General features: G+C 36.1%; 1 protein-coding gene across 4 annotated transcripts in view; it reads right to left on the bottom strand.

The window, feature by feature from the left end:
* The window catches only part of LNPK (lunapark, ER junction formation factor), a 44,088-nt gene that overhangs the window by 4,575 nt on the left and 16,150 nt on the right, over positions 1–23,363 (bottom strand). For 2 of the 4 annotated variants that reach the window (XM_050900334.1, XM_050900335.1), the window contains exons 7-12: positions 18,504–18,584; positions 18,364–18,415; positions 10,850–11,068; positions 5,574–5,694; positions 4,800–4,870; positions 3,368–3,538 (exon numbers count right to left, since the gene is read on the bottom strand). In XM_050900334.1, coding sequence (XP_050756291.1) covers positions 3,368–3,538; positions 4,800–4,870; positions 5,574–5,694; positions 10,850–11,068; positions 18,364–18,415; positions 18,504–18,584 — 715 coding nt within the window. The remainder of the gene's footprint in view (positions 1–3,367; positions 3,539–4,799; positions 4,871–5,573; positions 5,695–10,849; positions 11,069–18,363; positions 18,416–18,503; positions 18,585–23,363) is intronic. The other 2 variants (XM_050900336.1, XM_050900337.1) reach the window with 1 other exon arrangement.

The following is a 23,363-nucleotide window of genomic DNA, read 5'->3' as shown; positions in this document are numbered from 1 at the left end:
CAGCATCACTGTGAACCCTTCCATTGAACAAACCAAGTTTCTGTATCTGCCTTTTAAATGGAAGTCCTTTCAAACATACTAGCAGTTGCTGTATTCCAAGAATTCTTAAAAGTGACAGAGCATTAAATCATCATAAAATATTTCACCAAGATGGTCAAGGAATTCCATAAAAATCTGGAGACAACACAGGAAGCTGTTTCCATAAAGTGCTGACCACTGTGGTGAAATCTGGAGTTCAAAGGCATCTAATGAAGACCTCTGAACGTCAGCACCAGATATTCACCACAAACCACTGAAGCAGTCAAATTTTGTTTCAACCTTCAAAACATTGCTAAATGCTAAACCTGAATCAAGAACACAGTGTAACAGTACCGAATATAGGCAAGGCAAAATTAATCAAGAGGATAAAATTGGTTCCTGTTGGCTTTTTCAATATGATCCAAACACTAATACTTTTAAGAGAAGTACGTAAGAGAACAGACTAGCCTTTGATGAAAAGAATTCAAGATTGAGCCATTTAAGAAAAAGGTAAGAAAAGAACTGAAGTATATTGCTTCATTCTGGTACTAAAATTTCCCAAGTTACTCTGCTGAACAGGGAAGCATAATGTTTGTGCCAGTAATCTGCATCAGATTGACAGCTGACAACTCCACATTTCCAGAAGATTAAAAAATCCAAGGTTCAGTTCCAACAGCACTCCCTATAATCATTCTTCAGATCTCTTATCCACAGGAGTTGCATGTAACATGCTTGCCACTGCATGAGCACACAACTGAAAAGAGATTCAGCTTCACGCTCTACTCATTAGTAAAAGTAGCTGACTGGTAAAAAAAATTTATAGCACTTCTGTATCACATTAGCTTGCAGTTTCTTCAAGCTATACAGCTATGGTTTAAATGACTTACAGATAAGAGTTGGATCTCCCTGCGTTGTCAACATTGTGGTGAAGTTGGTTTCCTGATGTTAATGTTTGTTTACATGTAAGTGAAGATATTCTCTATTCTTGCTATGCCAGCAGCTATATTACTGTAGTGAACAAAAGCCTTCCCCAGAGCTATACCTCAATGATAGCTTCATACCTTAAACTTACAATCAAGGAATATGTTCATTTATTAATAAAGCCCGACCGCCTGTAAGCAGTTATGTTTCAAATTAGCATTCTGACAGAAAGTGATTTACTGAAAGTGGTATTTTCTCATTCATAAGAGATTACTTTGTGGCAAGTTGCAGGCAGTTAATGCACAGTGACAAACTGATAGGGTAGCACTGGCATCTTCTACATCAATAAGAAATTTCTCAGATATTAGTTATGTAAAATAGTAACATATACTCTATTTCTGGCTGCTTACTAATTATCAAAACAGAATGGTTTATAATATCTTGGATATGAAATATTCAGAAAATATTATATATTTAAGCTAGATAAAACCAAAAGTCAGTATACCAGTTACTTATTTCTTATGCCTCTTCTGAAAAATTTCACCATACACTTCCTCGTAGGAAAAGAGAACTGGGGAGCAAACCCCACAGTGATTTCCTTTGTTGTTGTTTTTAAATAAAGCAGCACATTAATACAAGACCACACCAACAAAAACCAAGTAATTTTCAGTGTTAAAGGTAAATTGGTAAAATCACATTTACTGCAGTAAAACCATCCTATATTTTACCCTGAAATACTTGATAAAATTCTGCTTTCAAAAAAAGCAAAAGTTATTTTGCAGAATTTTCACTCCTACATCTCAAGTGCTTAATTAAAACCTCACACTAATTCTTAAGGTTTTATATTTTTTACAACATCTATAAACTGACTCAGCAGCTCAGACCCATTCAAGGCATAGTTTGACAAACATTTCCTTCAATCATAATACCAGTTTAATTAGCACCCCCCTCTCCCAAAACCTCTAAGAACCTGCAGTTATGGATAATACTCAGAAGCCCGAGGCACCCACCTCCAAGAGCTGAATATTCATCTTTAAGGGCTTCCCCATTTGATTCACACAGAGGAAAATAAGCAGAGTTTTGAAGACCTCAGTAACAAATTATGTCTTTTCTATAAGAATCTTCTAACTTTAAAAGTAGCCAAGCAGCTACTAACCTACCCTCCATTCACTGAAAAGATTTAGATCATTTGAGGGCAAAGATGACATTTGCATCATCTTAGCTTCATGCATCTGATTTCAGTCTTACTTTCATACTAGTAATAGTACTTTTAATGAAGTAAAAGCGCACTATGGCACAGGAAAAGAAACCAACCAAGTTTTCCCTATAATGCACCCGCATCAGACCACACCCAGAGATGGCTACAGTTAGATATGCCTTCCCTACCAGTCTCATGCAGCCTTCTCATGCCAGAAAGTAAACGCCAATGCTGTTTTGTACTCCCTGTTAAAGATAATCAAGCAGAAACATTCTTTCTGTTACACTCTGACAGTTTTCCACAGCTGGTGTGTTTCTAGCCTGGATCTCAGGGCTGTACACTACTCGACAGCTTCCCCCCACGATCCCTGATTAAACTAATGTAAAATCCCATCAAATACTCAATAGCATATCTAACTGGAGATTCTCTGGTTTGAAATTATAATTTCTGGAGTCTTTTAAAACACCGCATCTTCCTGTTGGCTGTACACCAGATGCCTACTGTATCTGCAGACTATAAAACGTCTCAAAAGGAACTATATTAAATTAAAATTGACAATTTGTCTTTGAACTCCCTGAAATTAAACAAGGCAGTTTTACTAGATTTTCCTGCCCTGAGGAAAACAGCAAAAGGAACAAAGGCAGAAATTCCAACACACCTCAGTCAAATGACCTGCTGAACACAGTGAAAGTTAACCACTTCGGGACATATTCCTTTCTTAACTATTTCTGTAATTTACAGTGCTATTTTCTATCTGTTTATCAGTAACATTACAGTGAAAGATTTTGTTATGCCATCATTTCAATGAGACATATTGCCTAATATGAAGAAATTTTAGGGTACAGGACAGAAGACAACAGTATCAGCAAGCTAAGCTAGAAGTAGAGACAGGAAGAATTGAAAAAAATATAAACTGCCCCCACTATGAAGTTAGAATAGAATAGACTATTTCAGTTGGAAGAGACCAACAACGATCATCTAGTCCAACTGTCTGACCAATTCAGGGCTGACCAAAAGTTATAGCATGTTATTAAGGGCATTGTCCAAATGCCTCTTAAACACCAACAGGCTTGGGGCATCAACCACCTTGCTAGGAAGCCTGTTCCAGTGTTTGATTTCTTCAGTTGTTCTTATTCTTATAAAAAACTCATCTAAACAGAATGCTAGATGACAGGGGGGGACTTCATTAGACATTAAAAAAAGAGCAGATTCCATGAGATCAGCACATACCTTCTGTCTGTTGAGTCTCCTGGGGCTTTCTCTCTCTAGGTTCTAGAGGCTCAGTTTCAGATCGCAACTCTGTAGATTGCTTTTTTTCAAAACTGAAGTCTGGAAGTCGTGGAGCCTGAGGTCTAGTTTTTCTTGCAGGATTCAGGAAAAAGCAGTAGGCACACCTAAATGCTACACAAAAGCACACCCAATAAGTAGCCTCACTAATTAATTTCACGTTTCACCTTTATTCCTACAATTCCTGTCCAAAATACTAAAACCAGAGACTTAAATAAGTGACTATCAATACCTGAGAGTACCTCCATTAAATTTACACAAGCTGTTGCATATAGCTCCATTTTTAACTTCAGCATACGTTTGCTTCTTAAAAACCTGTTTGCTTTCAGCTCTGCTGCACTTATGAGTACTGCCCACCACTGTGAAAGATTTGACCACAATGAACAAAATAATGCAATTCAGTACCACCAGATGTTGCCACATGGTGTTCTTCTATTCTTTCCTACAAAAGAATTAAGTTGGCAGATTCCCCCCCCCCATTAAGATGCCACTTTCCTTACCCTTTGCGTAAGGAGATGTTATGGATTCTGCAAGGTATATCTCACTCTGCTTTTTGAGGAGCATTCTGCTCCAGTGGTGCTTAATTAAGAAAAGGCAGTTTTGTTCTGGAGAAGTACTGGATATCACTCGATAGTTAAATGCATATTTCCCACCCCAAGACAAGGGAGGAAGTGACAATTTCTTGCACAGTTGAATTGTGAACTCACTTGAGCTAAGATGACATCTAGACTACATATCTTTCGTTCCATAGGAAACGTTCAGCTTATTCTTACAATGCTGTATATTTACTCATAAAATTAAGCAAAACAAAATGAAACAGAAGATTTATCTAAGATTCCCTCATTTCTTAAGCATCAGGCTTACACTTGTGGTAGAAAGAAGGCAAAATAAAACACCTGTGTTCAATAAAGAGCTGTGTCTGTCTTAAGTTATTGTCAACCATAAATTCACATATAGCCCCCTAGGGCTTGTTCCCGCTCCTTTTCCGACACCTCCCCAAGATCTTCTTGCCAAAGCAAAATTTTGTTTAAGTTCTGGTAAGAGAGGCACACTTTCATGTCAGATAGCTTCTCAATATAAACCCCTTCTGAGAACCATTCATAGCCAGTAGCAATTCTCAGGGATGTATTGGAGGATGCTTATTTCTACTGAATAGGTTTTCTACACATAAAATCCTTGGCCTGAAGATTGCAATAAAGTACTTCTCTAAGTCTTGAAGTGAATCTTAAGATACAAAGTAGTAAGTTACCATAAAACTGTTCCCATATGAAGTGGTATTTTACACTGTCAGTTAAGTACTTAACTGCAACCAAAATGATGCATGTTAGTTATGAAACATAAGCCAACTAATAGTCTACCACAGATTAGCTCTTACCTACGTATTCAAACTCCTCCTTCAAAGCCATACCATTGTGAGAAAAACATTGCTGACATATAAGGGCGTACCTAGAAAACATGAATAATATATAATCACATACCTTTAAGTAATAACACACTGAAGTGAGATGCATTTTACCTTAGATATTGACTAATAGCTTAGATATTTACTCTTAAAAGGTAATTTCCACAGTGAAATTCTTATCCTTTAAAGTAAACTAAATCTGTATATTAAATAGTTTTTAAAGTTCATTTAAAAACAGTGAAATATTCTTAGCTACAATTTAAACCTCATGGTTCAACATATTTTTAATATCATCATTGTCAGAAAATAACATCCAAATTGAGTTTATATTTCATCAGAATACAGTCAATAAAAAAGTGACCATGGTTAACATGGAAGTTCTGATATGTTTGGACAGTTCTGAAGGCAATCTGAAAGCATTTATAATGGTAATAAAGCTGAAGTGCTAAGATAATAAAATTATTTTTTTTTTAGTTCAAAATATAATTAATTCACCCACTTGAGCACAGATTTTTCTTTGTATCACATGGCTAATACCACCCAAAGCGGAGGTTAATTTTGTGAAAATGTTACCATTTTTCCTACAAAGAGATTTCAGGTGAAGCACTGAGAAAGGGCCATTTCATTATGAAAATTTCAGACAAATTAATTTGCAATTCTTTTAATCTTGACACATCTGACTTAAAAAAAGTTTAAGAAGCTTCCTATCTCTTAAGTGTTTAGGTATTTCCTTTAGCAACATTTTACCTGTTCTGAGGACCATCGCCAACTAAATATTCAATAACTCTATCCACAACTCCTCGTTCTCGAGGAAGAATAGGTCTTGCTAAAGGAGGGCCTGGGGGATGAAGACCTAGGAAGACACAAACTATGTCAAAATTATTTTCAACTATATTATTATAATATATCTCACTGTGCATGCTAGTGTAATAAAATAATTGCACCTACTTAATATACATGGCTATATTTCTTAGTCCACTAGGAAAGCTATAAGATTTTTAAACCCACAATAGTTGGAAGTTCCTCTTCTGCTTCTTTAGCTTATAATCTTATTAAATTACTCTACTTTTACACCTTGGATATGTAATTAAATTTATAATTTCTAAAGAACTTAAGGCATCAATAGTATTTAATCATTACAAATAGAGGCTTTTTAAGCAAAGAAAAACTCCTTATTTGAGTTTTCTTCATATACTCTCAACTCTGCATATTCAACACTTCAAGTTTACACCAATAAATCTGGTAAAATCAATCACAACAGTAGAAGAACTAAAGATGTTACCAAAGAAGCACCCACTGGTTTTTGTGTAATTACTCTACCGCATGAGCATGCCCTCAGTGTGCATTCAGTCTACACATTAAACCTGTCTGGCCATTTGGCATTTTGGTAATCCCATGTTTAATGGAAAGTTGGATACTTTCAGATTTATGCTTAGTCAAAGAAGCCAGAAGGCTACTATTAAGATATCGTTTTTCATATCCCATGTATTTAACAAACTACTATCAAACTAAAACTCCATTAAGAACAGGTAACAGCAATAGCTGGTACTACCTTTTTCAACTCTGTTTACATATGGCAGTTAAAGTAGACCAGTGGCACAAACTTGTCTTTCCATAAAGTTTTAAAACATCTGGTCTATTGTACAAGACCACTGCAAGCTGCCAATTTGAATTTACGTAGCTTCGAGTTCCTATGTCTATATTCCTTTCCAGCCTTAAAACAGAAGATGCTAGGCATAATGAGCAAAACACGATTTGTCACGAAACTAAGTCTGAATCATTCAGATGTGACCATTCAAATAACTAAGCATCTGAAACTTCTTCCCAAGAAGTTTCTGGCCAAGAGACATTCTACACAAGCACAGGAGGTATTAAGTTACAATACTTTCAAACAAACAGATACCAGACAGATAGTCCTCAATGCGAGATAATTAAGTGAGCACTTGGAGGCAGGGGGGAGGAAAAAAAAAAAAAGACTTAAAATGTATTTCCATACGACCTTTATGAATTACATTCAAAGGCCACAAAAAAAAAACCAGTCCTTTCAGAACTCTGAAACTGGGACAAAATCGTCAGCTTCAAGATACCTGAAGACAAAATTATGAAACCCAACAGATAAGATTCAGTTTAACCCAAGACAAAATTACTTGTAATAATGCAAAAGTCCTATTCAAGCTCAAGACACTTAAGAAGGTCAGAAAAAATTCAACTAATATTAGCAGGTTTCGTACTGAGATGAGCATATAGTAATCTGAAGCCATGCAAGAACTAAGTATATTTAATTAGTAGAAGTAAAATTCTCAAGGCACAAGAAGTGACCAGTGTTTTCTCAGGGAAGAGTTCTGGCTTGCAGGTATTCTTGCTATATCCAGTAAAAACAGATATACAAAAAGCATGGCTTAAAAGAAAGGCTTTTAGCGACCACAGATTCAGCCTTCAATTCTCTTTTCCATTTGCTGTATGCTTCCAGTATTTTTCTTGGGAAGATATGTTTCAGAGAACCCCCTATAATGCCCAATAAACAAAGAAGCAGCTAAAGGGTAAAACAAACTAAACCCACTGAAGATGCAAAAAGGATTTTTAAAAAATCCAAATAAAGGACTAGCAAGAGAGTAGAGTTTGTTAGCAAGTTGAATTAATTCAGAAGGACATTTAATTGAAAGATAACATGGAAAAAAAGGTGGACTTCAAGCTTCTCAGAAGACAAATTTAGGTTTCTTGTAGCACCTTAGCTGGGGACAGCACCAGGACATGCACAGTCATAGCTTCCAACACAACTGATAGTCTTTCATAAACATACACACAGAAGTAACATGTACCTCTTAAGTAGAATATACACAGGCAAAGAAAACACAGCAAGTCTTACTATTTGATAAGCTGATCCAAGATGGGCTTTAAGTTTAAATACAGCATTAAATGTAACTGCCACCAACTACCATCTCAAGCCTTCTACCTTTTAACCTTCACAGATTGGAGCAACAAAGGAAAAAGAGTAACTTACGGCAGAACGTGCTACATTGTAGTAAACCTCAAGCTGAATGCCATGTACAGCTACTCTCCATCCTCTATGGCAAACATCAGAAACACTGTAGGAATCATTTTCAGCAATGCCCTCTCAAAGTGCTACACATAGAATGAGACTAATCTTGCCATTAAGCTTGCAATATTTCTAACAGCACAGCCTTTCAGAACACCTCTCATCAATACTGGATAATTGACCTAAATGGACTGTCCTAATCTTTACAAGCACAATAAAATTTGATCAGAAAATACTGTAATTTACAACCCTTCAATAAGCACAAAAAAGTTTCACGCTTGACACAAATGTTTTTAAAATAACCCTCATTTTCACAAACAAGAGAACTGAATTCAGGAGATATGAATCAGTGAATGCATTCCCAAGTTATTCCTGTATTCTGTCAACAAGCAGGAACCCAGACTAAGAAAACCCTCACAGCAGCAAGGCAGAACAGATTCAGTGCAACATTAAACCGGACCTAATGCTTCATTTTATAGATTCTGAAAAAACTGTCCAGAGAAGAGTTCAGGCAAAATGCATTTCTTAAAGCTTCACAAAAACCTGAAAGATCCAATACTTCCATTAAAAAAAAGTGAATGGACAATGTCTGACATAGGTGTGAAGTAAAGATCTGGAGCACTGATATAATCTGCAATAAAACGGAAACTACAATAATCTTGTGAATACCCAATTAACACTCAAACGTGTATTTAGCCCTACATTCAAAAGATCAAATTTTCATATGACCTGTACATCACCAATATATGAAAAGTTTCTAGAAGTTAATAAACAAGGTAAAAATTAAATAAAGTTACCTAGAATGAAACATCACAACACGCTCCAAGAACAACTTCAATTACCTGCCTACTAATAACTCAAACCAGCCATCTTAGTTCTCATGCTGTTATGGACACCAGTAATTAATATAAACATCAAAAGCAATCATTGTAGGAAGACTGGTCATTTCTGCAAAGCTTGGCAAACTTTCAACTACCTGCTGGTTATTAATTTTCAAACATATGGGAGCTCTGTGGTAATACACGTTAAATTGATTCTCCTCTACAAAATACAGTATAATGAAAATGAATTATTAATCTTCTCTAAAGTAGAGATAATTAAGGCTATTCATATTTGTTGCAAGCCATGCATAAACTTAGATGCAATGATATTACTCTTATAGATACTGAATTTACATACTTTTCACTACAGCTACATGACTGAGATTTTATATGCCTAGAAGATTTGGGGAAATACAAGAGAAAACAGGGCTTCCACATTAACTGACAATTGCAGTGGCTTCCATTGCTATCTACAACAAAATAACATGTTTGGTCAAAATACCAGTTATTAGTAAAAAAAGAGCCTATAAAGCATTATCACAAAAACTACATTAACTATTTTAATTAACAGGCTTGGCAACTGTCCTTTCAAACAACTCCATTAATTTTTTTCCTTCTTCCACTAAACCATTTCTGCAGTAAAGGCTGAATTTCATCCAGCTTATTCAGCGTGCCTGAATCTTCCCCTAAGAATAAAACTATTATATAGCTAATATTATTTTATTATATAGCCAGCTGCTTAAACAAGAAGGAGCATGTAATTTTAAACTCATTAAGGAATTTTCAGTAAGGAGGTTTCAGTAAACATGGTTTGTAACCAAACAACCAATTTCCTGGTGCAAGGAGCTGATTTCTGGTACTTCAAGATAATCAAGACTTACTAATAACTTGCCTTTACAGTTCACTTCAGGGATAAAAACAAATTTAGCAGTTTCTTAACACAGGTAAACAATTACTAACAAAAAATAAGGCTTAATGGACTCTGCAGAGAAGTGAGAGATCACAACTTTTCACGACAAGTTTATTCCACTACACTAAACAATACGAACAGGCATTTTAACATTCAGCTGCCCAAGATCTTCCATTAGGAGACCAGGTGTCAATATATTATGTATAGTCCTACTTTTAGATTGTACCATGGAAGTTAGTAAGCAAGGACATACAGTTTGTAAGACTCAAGTAACTTAAAGTTAAAAATCAGGAACACAGGGCAGAGAAAAATATTCTTGATCACTGTATAAACAGCAAAGAACTACTCCACATTATAGTGCTGCTCAGAAGATTCTTGGCAAGCTGCGTCCCTTCTATTTTCAAGACAGCATTTCATCTCCTTTCTTGCCTTGTGATCCAACTTGCCAGACATCCTGCAACAAATGAAAGGCCTGGCACTAACCCACACACAGCTTTACCATCCATGAGGAGAATGAGAACGCCTCCCACTCAAAATTCTCAAATTTTGCTATCCCTCCTACAGAATTTAGTTCATGTTCTATTTAATAAAGTCCATCTTATCTGAACACCAAGCCAGAAATCAAGGGAAAAGCATTTTCAGGATATGAAACCAAATTTTAAGGAGCACTCATTTCTACCAGATTTCAACTTGTTGCTAAACTTCTGACTCTTGTACCAAAATAACAATGCGATTTTAGAAGAATTCAGCTACCACATAGACAACTTTTCTTGTGTATTTGGTATTTTACACTTTAATCTATGAGTATAGATTGCATGACTATACCTCCTAGAGTAAAAATTTAAATAAATGTCAAGATGCATGTTAAAAAATATGTGCAGGGTTTAGTGAGAAACATGAATGTATTCTGAAAGTGTTCTCCTCTGTACCTGATTTATATAAGTGTAGAGCTCTTCTAAACTAAGAACATAAAAAGGTATGCTATATTGTTGACTACAGAATACTGCAAAGTTTTATTGCCATTTAAACAAAGAAGCCATAACAGTTAAATGAGCTCAGGCAATAGGTTTCAGCATCAAAAGGTGCCAGCTGTAAAGAGTTATGGCTAATTGAATATGGAACTCCTGCTTAATCAGATAACTGCTCTGCTATTTCCAAATGAAATGCCATTTCCATACTGTCTGAAAATGGCCTATTTTATTGGTAACCAGAGAAAACAATATAAACTGTAAATAACATTAAGTGCTCTGTTTACCCATTCCAGGCACTGAAGTAGCAGGAGATCCAGGGCGTCTTGGTAAAACATTTGACTGCAAGGATGGCACAACAGTTCTTTCTGGGGGTCCACTCAGAGCTGGTGTGTCTCTCTGCAGACTAGGAGATCCTGGAACCAGTGATTTTGGAGAGCCTTGTTTAGGAGTCGCAGGCGGGGGCGTAGAAGCATTTCTTTGAGCTGTGGTCCTCTGACGAATTTCTGACAAGAACATATGCATACTGAATTTAACATCTACCATTATAAGCAAGAGATTAGTAAAAGTACGTTCATATCGTTATTCCAATCAGCAAATCACAGGGTCAAACAAAATCAGAAAGGTCTATATCTACAGATCACCAGCTGCCTGGCTGAGCATGCCATAGAAATAAACATAGTATATTCTGTGTGGGGTTTAACAGCAGTAATCATTAACTGTTAAATACTCAGGGCAAAATTCTTCTAGAAGAAAATTAGCAGATACCTACCTTATGATTCTGTTCACTAAGGCAGAACATTGGAGATGAACTGCTAGATTCAAACCTCAATGTACAGACAGAACTGACCACTGTTTTTATTCTATGGTTTAAACATGCTTCCAAGTATTTAGTTTTCCATAGGACCAAAAACTATTCACTCAGTGTCTAAAATATCCAGGCTAAACATCCAGACTTATTAAAAATTTTTCAGATTGGATAAATGAAACAACTCTAAAGCCAGAAGAAAATGTAATGCTTCATTCAGATCATATAGTTTCGTTCACTTTTTTCAGCAACCCTACCAAGCCACATGCTTTGATCGTCACAAAGCAAGAACAGGTTCTGCTGGAACATGTCCTTACTTTTACCTCTTCTCACTCCACTACCAGAGTTACTATTAAATCGCTATTATGAAAAACTTACTAGGTTTCCTCAGTTCTTCTTACTTGAAGCCAGAGTTCTCATTAACACCAATGGCAATATCATCCCAATAATATATTAAGGTTTGGACATTATATTATTCATGCAAACCTGAAGTTCCATTATATTTATATGCAAGTTTGTTCCCCAAACCAAGCCAGGAACAGTGCTCATGAACAGCAGTCACTATCATCTATTTCTCATCCTGTCTATACCTAATCCCCTCTAGGGAGCCTTTGAAATACACTATTGCAACAAATCAAATTGAAATATAACCCTCACTTTAGGGCTGCGGACATTAACATGGTTAACAAGTGACAGCTTAGTCTCTAAAAGATACACCCCAAGAACACCTACACCTAGGGCTATAGTACCCTGCAGAGTTAGTGTCTAGCACCCACATTAGTTCGAACAAGCTTGCTTGTCTTCCTTCACAACAAATCAAATTTAACATTAGAATTGGACTTTAAATTCATCTCCCTGAGTTTCAAGATTAGAGAGATTTTATCTGCTGATTTTGTGTCAGGCTGGAAGAGTTTAAATCCTTAGCAGGCAGTTTACAGGTCCACTGGCAACCAGCCACGGGGAGATGGACGTGCTGAAGTCTGAAGGAATGATTCCTGTCCCCAGAAGTACAATACTACCATGCTAAGCGTCTGCATGGGCTGGAGGAGGCAGGAAGTGTGCAACATCAGCTTACACTAGCTAAGAAAGAGTTGCTATCACCGGAGTACTAGGTCAAACATAAAAGTTCTGTTGGAAAATCACCAACATCTAGTGCCATAAAATTGCAACACACATAGGCTATGTTCTTGCCTACTTATCTGTACATATAAATAGGATTAATATACACCAGAAGAAAGAATAACACACACTTTGGTATCAGTTAGAAGACTACAACTGCACAAAGTCTTACTAAAAATCCAGCTAGTTCAGTTTCCTACAAAGCAGGATAAATTACTAGTTTTCCCCTGCCGCACCTTCATGTGCATGACTGCGTTACTTCACACAACTTTATCGTCCAAGTTAGACCACCCAATGAGTATGAAGATTCTGTATTTTAACTTGGTTTTAGCAAGTAAAGTTTGTTCCCTCACTATTTAAACTGTTCAGAATCTGGAAACCAGGATAAATTGGTGAGGTAGTCACAGAAATTCTTTTAAGGTTTCCTTGGTGACTTGTTTCTATTCTGAAAACTGCTCCTGTGTTGAAAGTTTTATTTTAGTCAAGAATTCATTTATTATGAGCCTCACCATTGACATTTCTTTGAGAGCTTTTTGAGAGACCTTAGTAGTAACCTTTCAAGTCTGTCTACACTAGAATTGCATCATCCTCTCCATGCCATCTGACCAACAGGCATGACTCATCTACAAACAATATATTGATTCTGCCCCATGATTTATTTATCCATGTGTTCAAGTTTATGTTATAGTTTCCACTCGTACTAGTTTCAAAAGTCAAGCTAATCAAGAGTTTCTCAACTCTTCTCAGCTCCACAGATCTTTAAAAAATGAGTGATAAATATGAAGCCTAACTCCACTTGTTCCAAGATCATTTTAAATATCTGTAAAAAGACATTTTAATCCACTGCTAAGATTTTCTTCATTCTTTTTCATTACAAAACCTGCTTTAGTATGGTTTTACATATAAAAATGTCAAAGATCATGACTATAATTTCTACATATGGATGTTACTTCTACATTTTGAAGGCTGTCTTCCTATATCATGTTGTTTAAGCATGTCAATTTTGGTTGTTTAACAGCTCTGAGTCTGTTTTGATAGGTCACAGATACATCCATGTTTATTCTGAGCCCATAATACACTATTTCTAAGCAATTTCCATACCACCTGCAAGAGCTTTTGCCTGTTCTTTCTGAAAAGTCATTTTTGGCAAGCCTCCTTTAAAAAGGCTTTCAATTTTGAAAGTTACTGCTACTTTAATGACTCTTTCCTCATATTTTTGCTCCTACAAAGATGTTGAGCCCAAGTACTTTACAGTCAGTATTAGGAAGATGTGCTTCAGCAGTTTTAGTCTCATTACAGAGGTAAGAATGCAAGACTCATTGCTAGTTTCCGCAAAATATCAGGTTATTCACAAAGCTTGCTTTTTTTTTTCTCCTTTTTTACCCTCCACTTAGAAGTTAATTTGGCTTTCACTCTATTCTTATTTCATACTTAAGAGAACTTGCCAACACTCTGCTGCTCCCCAAGTAAGAGAAGTTACCAGAAGAACTTGTGAGAAAATAAGAAATGCTCTCCTTAGCAAGACCAATAGCTCATCCATCCCAGTATCTCATCTCTTACAGTGGTTGTAGATGTTATTTAATGACAACACACAAACCTGAATGCTTTATGTTGCCTACATCTCTGATACTTCCCCCAGGATCCATAAACGCATTGTCAGGGACATAGAGAGTACAGTCCTGTCTAACCATTTTAGTATCACATATGGACCCTGTTGCCCATGAACTCCTCTCATTTCTTTTAAACTTGCTGTCCGCTTCCGCAGTAACAGCCCTAATACTCTTCTGCAGTAACTGGATATGATCTATATACTTCTCAAATTGCCTTATGTTGAGATGCAATGTGTTAACAATGAGCCTCTTGCAAAGTCCCAGATTTCCATAACTCAGATTCCACAAGTTAGCTGAGTAACATGTCTGTTCGGTCTCAGTGAATGCTAACACAATATACAGCTACTGCTGATGTAGTTTTAATGAAGTTTTGCAATTTTCCAAGTTTTTTTCTTCCCTAAATGATTTTTGTGCATCTGCAAACCAACTGTATGAAGACAGATAAATAACTTAAAAATAGAACTTTTATTCTTCAGGCTCACTGGAGTCCAAATTCTGCAGTTACTAGCACTGAACAATACAGATACATAAGCAGACACATTACTTAACAGGGCTACTACTCACAACTGATGATTCAGTTCAGATCTCTTAAAGAATATTAAGATATTGCCAGTGGTGAGACAGCTGTATCTTTCATGTTTACAAGCATAACTATTTTATTTCTCCCTCACTTCAAAACTCCCTGATTTTTGAAGAGAAGAATACATCATTTTTAAAGAGCTAGAGCATAATGCAGGTCAATATATAGTTCACAAAACTTGTTGGCTTTAGTGGCAAAGACCAACCAAGAATTTTCTTTCTTCCTTCTCGTGCCTGTACCCATCCCACAGCTTGCAACCATCTGTTATTGCATTATTTTAATTCAGGTCATGGAGTGATCTCATTTACAGTACAGCCCTGCTAACAGTTGTGTTAGCACAATGAAGGGAGCAGGTATCAACCATAGGGTATTGTTGGTAAATATTTATTCCACTGCCAATATATACTTACCCTATTTTTTTTTCATACAGCGTAAGTACTGAAAAACTATATGCTTATCAACTCTACCCCTCAAAACATTTTGGAATAGATAAAATTGCACTTCAGTTTTCAAATTCCTTTCCTTCTTGATTTCCAGGTGCTTTCTTACACCAAACTCAAGATTCATCTGAATCATCTGTTAAAACTACAATTATTTAAGAAGTGCGTGTCAAAAATCACAAGAACTGCAAAAAGAGCTAAATATATATGAAAATTGGGGCACTACCAGTTGTTTTTCTGAGAACCAGCTATTATGTAATGGTGATTAAATCTTCGTACTAATTAGCATGATGTGCATGTTCCATTTCAACTGGTAAGTCAAAAACATACCAACTAACTAACCTTTCATCAGCTGCCTCATATACAACATTGTCCAACCGGATTACACATTGGTCATTATTTACCCTCTTTTTAAAAAGACTCAATTACAGACCTCAAGATAATGAGTTCTGCTGCCTGGCTAGTTTGTGTCCAAAGTGAGCAAAGAGAAGATCAAGGAAGCTTTAATGTTAACAGATATTTTATTATTCCCAATCACAATAATTCTACCACATATTGCATACACCAAATTACACCACAACCACATTAAGGTGTCATCTAGTTACAGTAAGTTATATACCGCACAGACCAGAATCTAGTATTTGTTTTGGGCAGATATTATTTAGTGTGAACAGCAATAAGCTAGTGGTTTTTTGATAGCTAAAAACTGAAATAATTACTGCACATACCAAGAACAGGTTGTTCCTGAACTATAATGCATCTACAAAATACAATAACCAGAATATCCACTTTTACATGGACAAAAAAGCAGCACCAATTCTAAATTCAATGTGTTAGAGAACAGACTGGAAAAACAGAAAAAAGGAAGTTGTGCTGTATATGAACAAAATTATATAGAATCACAGAATCATTTAGGTTGGAAAAGACCCTTAAGATCATCGAATCCAACCATAAACCATGATAGCTTACAAAATTTATTTTCCAAAATCATTTCCAAGGCTAAACTGCACTTTTATTCAGGATAACGTAAATTGCTTACTTTAATGTGGATGCACCCAAAGAAGTTGAATAAAGTTTGAATCAGAAGTTTACTTTACGTTTTCTCAATTGTGTCCCTACTTAGAGGTCTCTGGTTCACACCACAACAGTCTCAGAGAGCAGCACTTACATTCTTCTCAAATGAAACTAAACTGAAAGATGCCCTCCACCAGGTCCATGAGACCAGTTTACAGCTAGCCCTAAACTAGCTGTAAACCCTTAAACATATATAGTGTGGGCAAACTCCTCAGCAACAACTGTTTCACTCTGCAAATCTACTCCTATTATACCAGACATATTAATGTAGACCACAGCCTATAGTGGCTGGCTCTCAGAAATACTTTAACTCTCTCAGAACCTCTCCCTCAATAGCCCTTCTATTAACAGCCAAGTCAAAATCAACACAACACACCATACGCTGGATCCAACTAACCTGCGTTTGACTAACTCAGAACCCTGGATCAAAAGCACAGGCACTGTGCTTTGTAAACCCAAACACACACAAGACTAGTTAACTAATAGAGACTGAGCAACTCGTCACCATCGCTACTTACAGTCTGGGCAGAGGGGAAGAGAACAATCATGTAACTCCTTAGGAGTTTCAAAAATGCTGGTGATATCTCTTAATAAAGCCAGGGTGACTAAAGACTTCTCATTGTCTATTTAATTTATAGCTAGTTATCTCTAGATAGAAATACACATTTCCAGGCAGTTTCATCCCCTGGTCAGCATTACTTGCATTCTACAAACAGGTCTGCCACTCTGCTTCTGGAGGGACTTCTAACATATCTCAAGGAGAAGGATGAACATAAAGAGTTAAAAAAAAAACCAGACTACCTAAACATTACAGGTATGACAGAATTCTTGGCAACCACCCACTGGCTGTATTAAGACAGAACAGAACAGGGTGTCAGAATGGCCCTTCAGCCTTAAAAAACTATGAATGTTGCAGAAACGGAACGATGGGAGAGACAGGTAAGGAGCAAACTTGAGGAAAAGCTGTTGTGCCTAGGACACCAGAAGAGATAGAAGTTTTACTGCTAGCGTACTGCACTGCAACTACTCACTGTCAATGTCAACAAGCAAGGTTGGGCTAAAAATGTTTTCATGACAATTTGAAGCTAAGCAAGAACAAAACAGTGGATTTGACCATGCAGCTTATAAACACCTTTGTTAGTAAATCCAGGTGGTCTGCACCCATCAAAACCAGCACCCCAAGAGCGAAAAATGAGACAAATAAAAGTTTGGTTACTCACAAGAATTAGACACAAAGCTGACAATTCTAATATATGCTCTAAAGCAATCTGTTTATTTTATGCAAAATTATGCATATCAGATCCTGCAGTTCATTTTGAGCACCAGCCCCTACAGGTCTAAGTTGGTTATAACAGCAAATTAGTACTCACACTTTGAGACAGATCTTTGTAGGTATCTTCAGTATTATAATACAAGCTGGCCTTTATACTGTCTTAATGCTAGCATTTTCAGTTTAACTACAGCATACTATACTCAACTTTAAGAAAAACTTCACAGTAGTTTGTTTGCATACATATTTTTAATTTATAGTCCACATTTTTAATGCAAACACTCTACTGGAAGAATGTGGGGGAGAGATCTTTTCAGTCTTGAAACCTGCATGTGCAATCTAGAAACAAGGCTTCCTTGAAACACATGCAAGTTTTTTCTATTTCTTTTATTATTTTATTCAATAGCACCTTTAAATGGAACATCATAAACTAGTAAAGAACTGTCCATTCTTTGCATCTAGAAAATATCTGATTTCTGCACTAGCTTTGTGGAATCTCTCCATCCACTATATAAAAGTAGTTTAAGTACTGCTTTAGGAAAGGTCTAACTAGCTAGAAATAGAATAGAAAAGCTAAGTCAATGAACATTACATAAGATTTGAAAGCACCTTAGTAGTCTAGAAAAATTGCAAGTATGCCACAAGAAGTTCATTTTCTCTCTCCTTTAGCATCAAGCAGCATTAAATATCCTGCTGTCTAGAAGAGCATCAGCCTTTAGTAACAGATCCCTTGTCTGAAAAATACAAAACAGTAATGGGCGTAGTCTAATAAACAGTCTATTAACCCTAAATAAAGGGCAACTGATCTACAAATTTTATCATAGAGAGACTTCTAGAGTGGAAATTGCTATGAAAGACGAGTATCTATGCTAAAAAGCAGCCGTTTTACAGGGCTATTACCTTGTCCAGGTCTTGGGGTTGCAGATGTTCCAGTAGATGGCAGTTCAGCCTCCTGCCAATTAATTATAAATAACATTATCCGAATGTTCGGCTCCATAGTACCCTTCCTATTAAATCAGTATCAATATGAAGATTCTTACCTTTGCACTTGATTCTGGATCAAACCTTTCAAGGATTAATTTAGCAGTCTTGTACGTTTCCTTCTCCATGACTTCCTCAAGCTGGAAACAAAAGGTTCCACACATCAATACAGAATTCTTCAAAGTATTTTCCCCCCCATATCCTCCCATTTACAAGCAACTTATTAATGTTACCAAAAAGTGAAGCTCAGTCCAATGAATCAGTAGTATGTTCAGATACCTGCGGATTTGCTGTATTCAATGGAAATGAAATTTTGCTTTCAAAAATAGTTTCTAAACTTTAAACAGGCTACTTGTATTTAACAGCTTTATTGCAAGGAAACGCCAAATATTGCTAATTGTTTACATATAATGAGGAGAATAATTACATGCACCAACTTCAATAATGGAATGTGCAAAAATCTATCAGCCATCATTATTGGAAGTTATTAGACATGACAAGCGAATGACAGGTAATTCCTTAGATTTATTTCCTCATAGCACTTAATGCTATTAATTTAAGGAAGGTCGTTAGCCAAGTGCTTTACAGAATAAAGTCTCTGTGCCAATTAACTGCTGTCAGCATCGATTTTAGATTATTTATTAGCAGAAGCAATTAGCTTTCTGCAAATGCTGTGAAAACTCACTAACTAGAGAACAGCCATGGAATTTGCTCAAATGACTTTAAAGGATCTCCATCTTTACAGCAATTCAAACTGCTTTTCAGAAAAAAGGGAACATGTTAAGAATTTAAATAAAAAATTTACTGAGAACTATGCATACTTTAGGGAGTGTAATTAAAGCACTTCATTATTACAGCGCTTTATTTACAATGCACTCAAGTGACTTTATAGCTAATACATGGACTTAATTTAAAAAGTAATCACTAGTAAAGTATCATTTTAGTGGTTAACAGCCAACATCAGAAGAAGCTTAACTTTAAAACGGAGATAGTTGAAGTTATGACAAATAGCTAATATGTATAGAAATTATAATGCATTTTACAGTATCTTAAGCAGACCTTTTCTCCTAGGTATGCTGACTAATGGCCATGTTCAGCTAAGAGTGGGGGGTTTGTTCTTAAGTTTGCTGTTGGCATAAACTGCAAAACTGAAAAGGTCAGTGGTCAAAAAATTAAGTTCTCTCAAACTCATTTATCACTGCTAAAATAATAAATGGTGCAGGTTAACATGACTTTTATGCCATTATTTAGCTAGTGAGAAACTAAACTTTCAGCCATTCTGCATATACAGACCTTGTAGGGGTTTTACCTTTAGACAGACCTCAGAATTACAAATAGACCTCAGAAGCTAAATAAAATTCACTCAATTTAATGGATACACAGTATCCATTTAACACTCACTCCTACACACACTACCAGAAGTTTAAGGCAAGGAATACTATCCAGGCTGTTAATTAAGGACTGTTGAAACAAAAAGGAGTGAAGAGGGAAGTAAAAATCAATTTCCTAAACTTGTATTTCAGCACGACTTTGGAGTTAACCCACTAACTTCGTAAAACAAATGCCACACAGTGCAGTAAGATCAGAATTAAGGGTCTAATAGGAAAAATAAAGTATTTATTGCTTATAAAAGTGAAAACCATAAGGCAGACCTTTAAATGAAGGGGTAAGGTTAGCGAGGTGAAGCTGCCAAGTGGGGAAGTATTAACAGACAGTGTCAATATCTGGCCTCCAAATCAAAATGAAAAACCCCGAGTCACTTTACATCGATGAACGTATAATGCATGCAATTGTCTTTATAGCCACACAGGAAAATGAGAAATAACCTTCTGCAGGACAAAGTGACCTTTAGGAAGAGAAAAAACAGAAGGGTCTACAATCACTTGACACTTTCCTTATCTAACACACTTTTTGCTATAGCAGTATTAGACAGGATGGTAGTTATTTGTGAATATATAAGTTTTGCAAAAACAGTAACATTATTTTGAAATGGAAAAATTTAGCTCTCATCACAAGATTCAGATGTTAAAAGTTATTCTTCACATTATATAGTTATTGGATAATTCAACAAGTTACTCTTCATATTTTGAAATTCATATATAGCTTTATAATTCTAGTAAAGCTGAATCTGAACAAGAATTCAGTTTCACAACTGACTACAAATTTCTTGAAAATGTATAGAAATTGTCAAGATTTCTATAAGCACACTCACTGATCTCATGGTTTCACTTCTAGGATATATTTTTCTAAAATCAATTGAAATTTGGCTGACAATACCAAATAAGGAATCAAACAGGTCAAAGTTTACTCACTCTTTGAGCAAATTAGCATAATTACTAGAACCAAATAAGGGTCTGTGTAAAATTTAAATACTATCTCTACGTTTGCATAGCAGAAGAAACTGGCTTGTGCACTGCCACAGCAAGCTCATTTAAAAATGCAAATCAACATACTGACTTCTGGATTATTCATCATCCTGAAGCATAATCTTGGAAATGTTAACCTAGTGCTCAGCACTGGCCGCTAAACCAGCAAATTGCTCGACACCTCCTGCTCTTTTTCCATAATATACTCTTCTCTGAGATCCAAAACTTTTCCCACAAAAACATCTTCTACTTTCTGCCAAGGGCTAATTCATAGTCTATTATGATGAAGCTTAAATGCTGAGTAACCAGGATCACAAGTGAAGCCTCTATGAAAGTTAATACCGGCCTAATCATGGATTTTTCAAACCTATTTCATGGAATTAACCACATCTTAATAAAGCAGTACAGTCACGTACCACATTCTCTCCTATGAATAACTGCATGGATGGTCTCCTTTCCAACTGGCAACCAAACAGAATTCCTGTGGCAACAACATCAGTTGCCTATATTGAAAAGTAATAGGAGTAATGTATTTTAAGCTCCTTATAAATGCGATGTAGCAACTGGAAGCCCGAAGTATTAGCACGGTGCAAACTACTTATTTGCCATACTACCACGTGAGTTCTTAAATTGAATTACTTGGTATGTCAAACCCGACTATGGAGAGGTATTTCTTTATGTTCACACAAAGCCACAAGATTCATTTCAGTCTACCATGTAAGACATGCCAGTACACATTGCAAAAGTTTCCTTAAAATAGGAAATAAATCATTTAAGCCACAATAATTAAGTGTACTCTGGATAGATCCATGCAAACAGTAAAACCACCAAAGTAACTGTTTTGTGTGAACGCTGCATGAAAGAAATACCTCATTTGATCATTCATCAGTAAATGTGATTTTTAACCGCATTTTGAGCTTCCAGTTGCACGTTTGCAGTACTCTAGCATATATTGGGTAGACAAGACTGGGCTTATACAACAACCAACTCCTAGCAGAGTTTTTGTCACATACTGAAGGTTATCAAAATATCTACAGTTTTCTATGCCTGGAAGGCTGAAGATATAAAGGTCATTAAACAGTAGTTACTTTAAATAACAAAATTCATATGCTGCATTTTTTTTCCATTATTAACTTAACTCCAAGGCAGCCCTGAAATCAGAGTACTTTTTTTTTTTTCTTGGAAAATTAACAGATGCAACTTTCTAAATTCTTACCTGAAATGGCTAGGAAGTCTGTCCAAGTCTAATATTACACTCAGCCTACCATAACAGAATAGCTGAGCAAACTTCAGCAAAGTTCAATTCTAACATTAGCGAAGTAATTACTATACTGTCTTCACAACTCTCTCCTCAGGCTAAGAATGATCCCATCTTTAAGACTGCTGCTCCAGGTAAAGTCTCCACTAATTCCCACTTATAGCAGCTTAATACAAGTCCTATGCCCTTGCTTTAATATGCTTAACCCTCTGAACTTGCTCATCTATACACACTCAGGCTTAAGGGCTGACATCCTCATTAACTGAGAACTCTAAGGCCAAAATTACAGCTACACAATCACGAACACAACCAGAGTATCTCTTACGATCAAGGAGGGAGAAAAAGTTGTATCTTGAAGTAGTGCCTTAATTACAGCTAATGAACTTAATCCCTACCCCCAATCCATAAAGAAACACTCAACGTGTTTTAAAGCATTCACTAGGAAAAAAGTAGTGTAGAGAGTCAGTTCTGTGGAAAATAAGTATTATACAAACTTTGAGTCGAAGTACAGGATAGACAATATTAATGGACGTTTCCAGAGGAAGTATCTGTAATTTGTGTGTCAGGTATTTTACCCACGTGAATATCCATGTGATTATGCCACCAAAGACTGAAGCCTTTTGAACAGAACTGGAGTTCTGTTGAGCAGCTCACTGCACAGCCACCTAGTTGAGGAGCTTACTCCACTATCGGTACCCTTCAGCATGTAAGTAATGTCACTAGGGAAAAAGTGGAACACATGCCTGTAAAACACAAGTACTGTAACATTTTTCAAAGGACAATTGTCTTCAATATAAGATTTCTCCAGCAATCAGGTAGCTGAGCTGCAATGAAGTGAAAAACCATAGCTGTTGTGGCAGGCTGACAGTGCCTAGACAACAATTTGCATTACAAATAAACAGGAAATACATAGTTTACTTATCCCAAATACTCTGAGGATCACAATGTAAATATGTTAGTAAATAATCCTGTTTGCAAACTTAGTAGCAAATCAGAATCCAACAGGGAAAAAATCCTCTCCCTCCTCCCTTCCCATTATTTTACTTGGCAAAGGTTTTTGTTTTGTTTTAGTAAAAAGTAGGTGTGGCTACAGTTATTCATAGCCACATATAGACCTAAGGAAGTTAATCCAAAACAAAACCAAATCTGAATATTATGAAAACCAAATTATTACAGAATGCAATTTTATCAGTATTTTTATCTCAAATACAAATTATATTGTCTCATTACTTCCATCCACCTTCAGCTCATTTCAACATGCAAGGTTTCATGTATGATGATCTAATTTTAATGCT

Source organism: Gymnogyps californianus, chromosome 7 (genome assembly GCF_018139145.2).
Source record: "Gymnogyps californianus isolate 813 chromosome 7, ASM1813914v2, whole genome shotgun sequence".
In the NCBI taxonomy this organism is placed as follows: domain Eukaryota; kingdom Metazoa; phylum Chordata; class Aves; order Accipitriformes; family Cathartidae; genus Gymnogyps; species Gymnogyps californianus.
The sequence above is the reverse complement of the archived record's forward strand: the minus strand, read 5'-3'. Positions and strand labels throughout refer to the sequence as shown.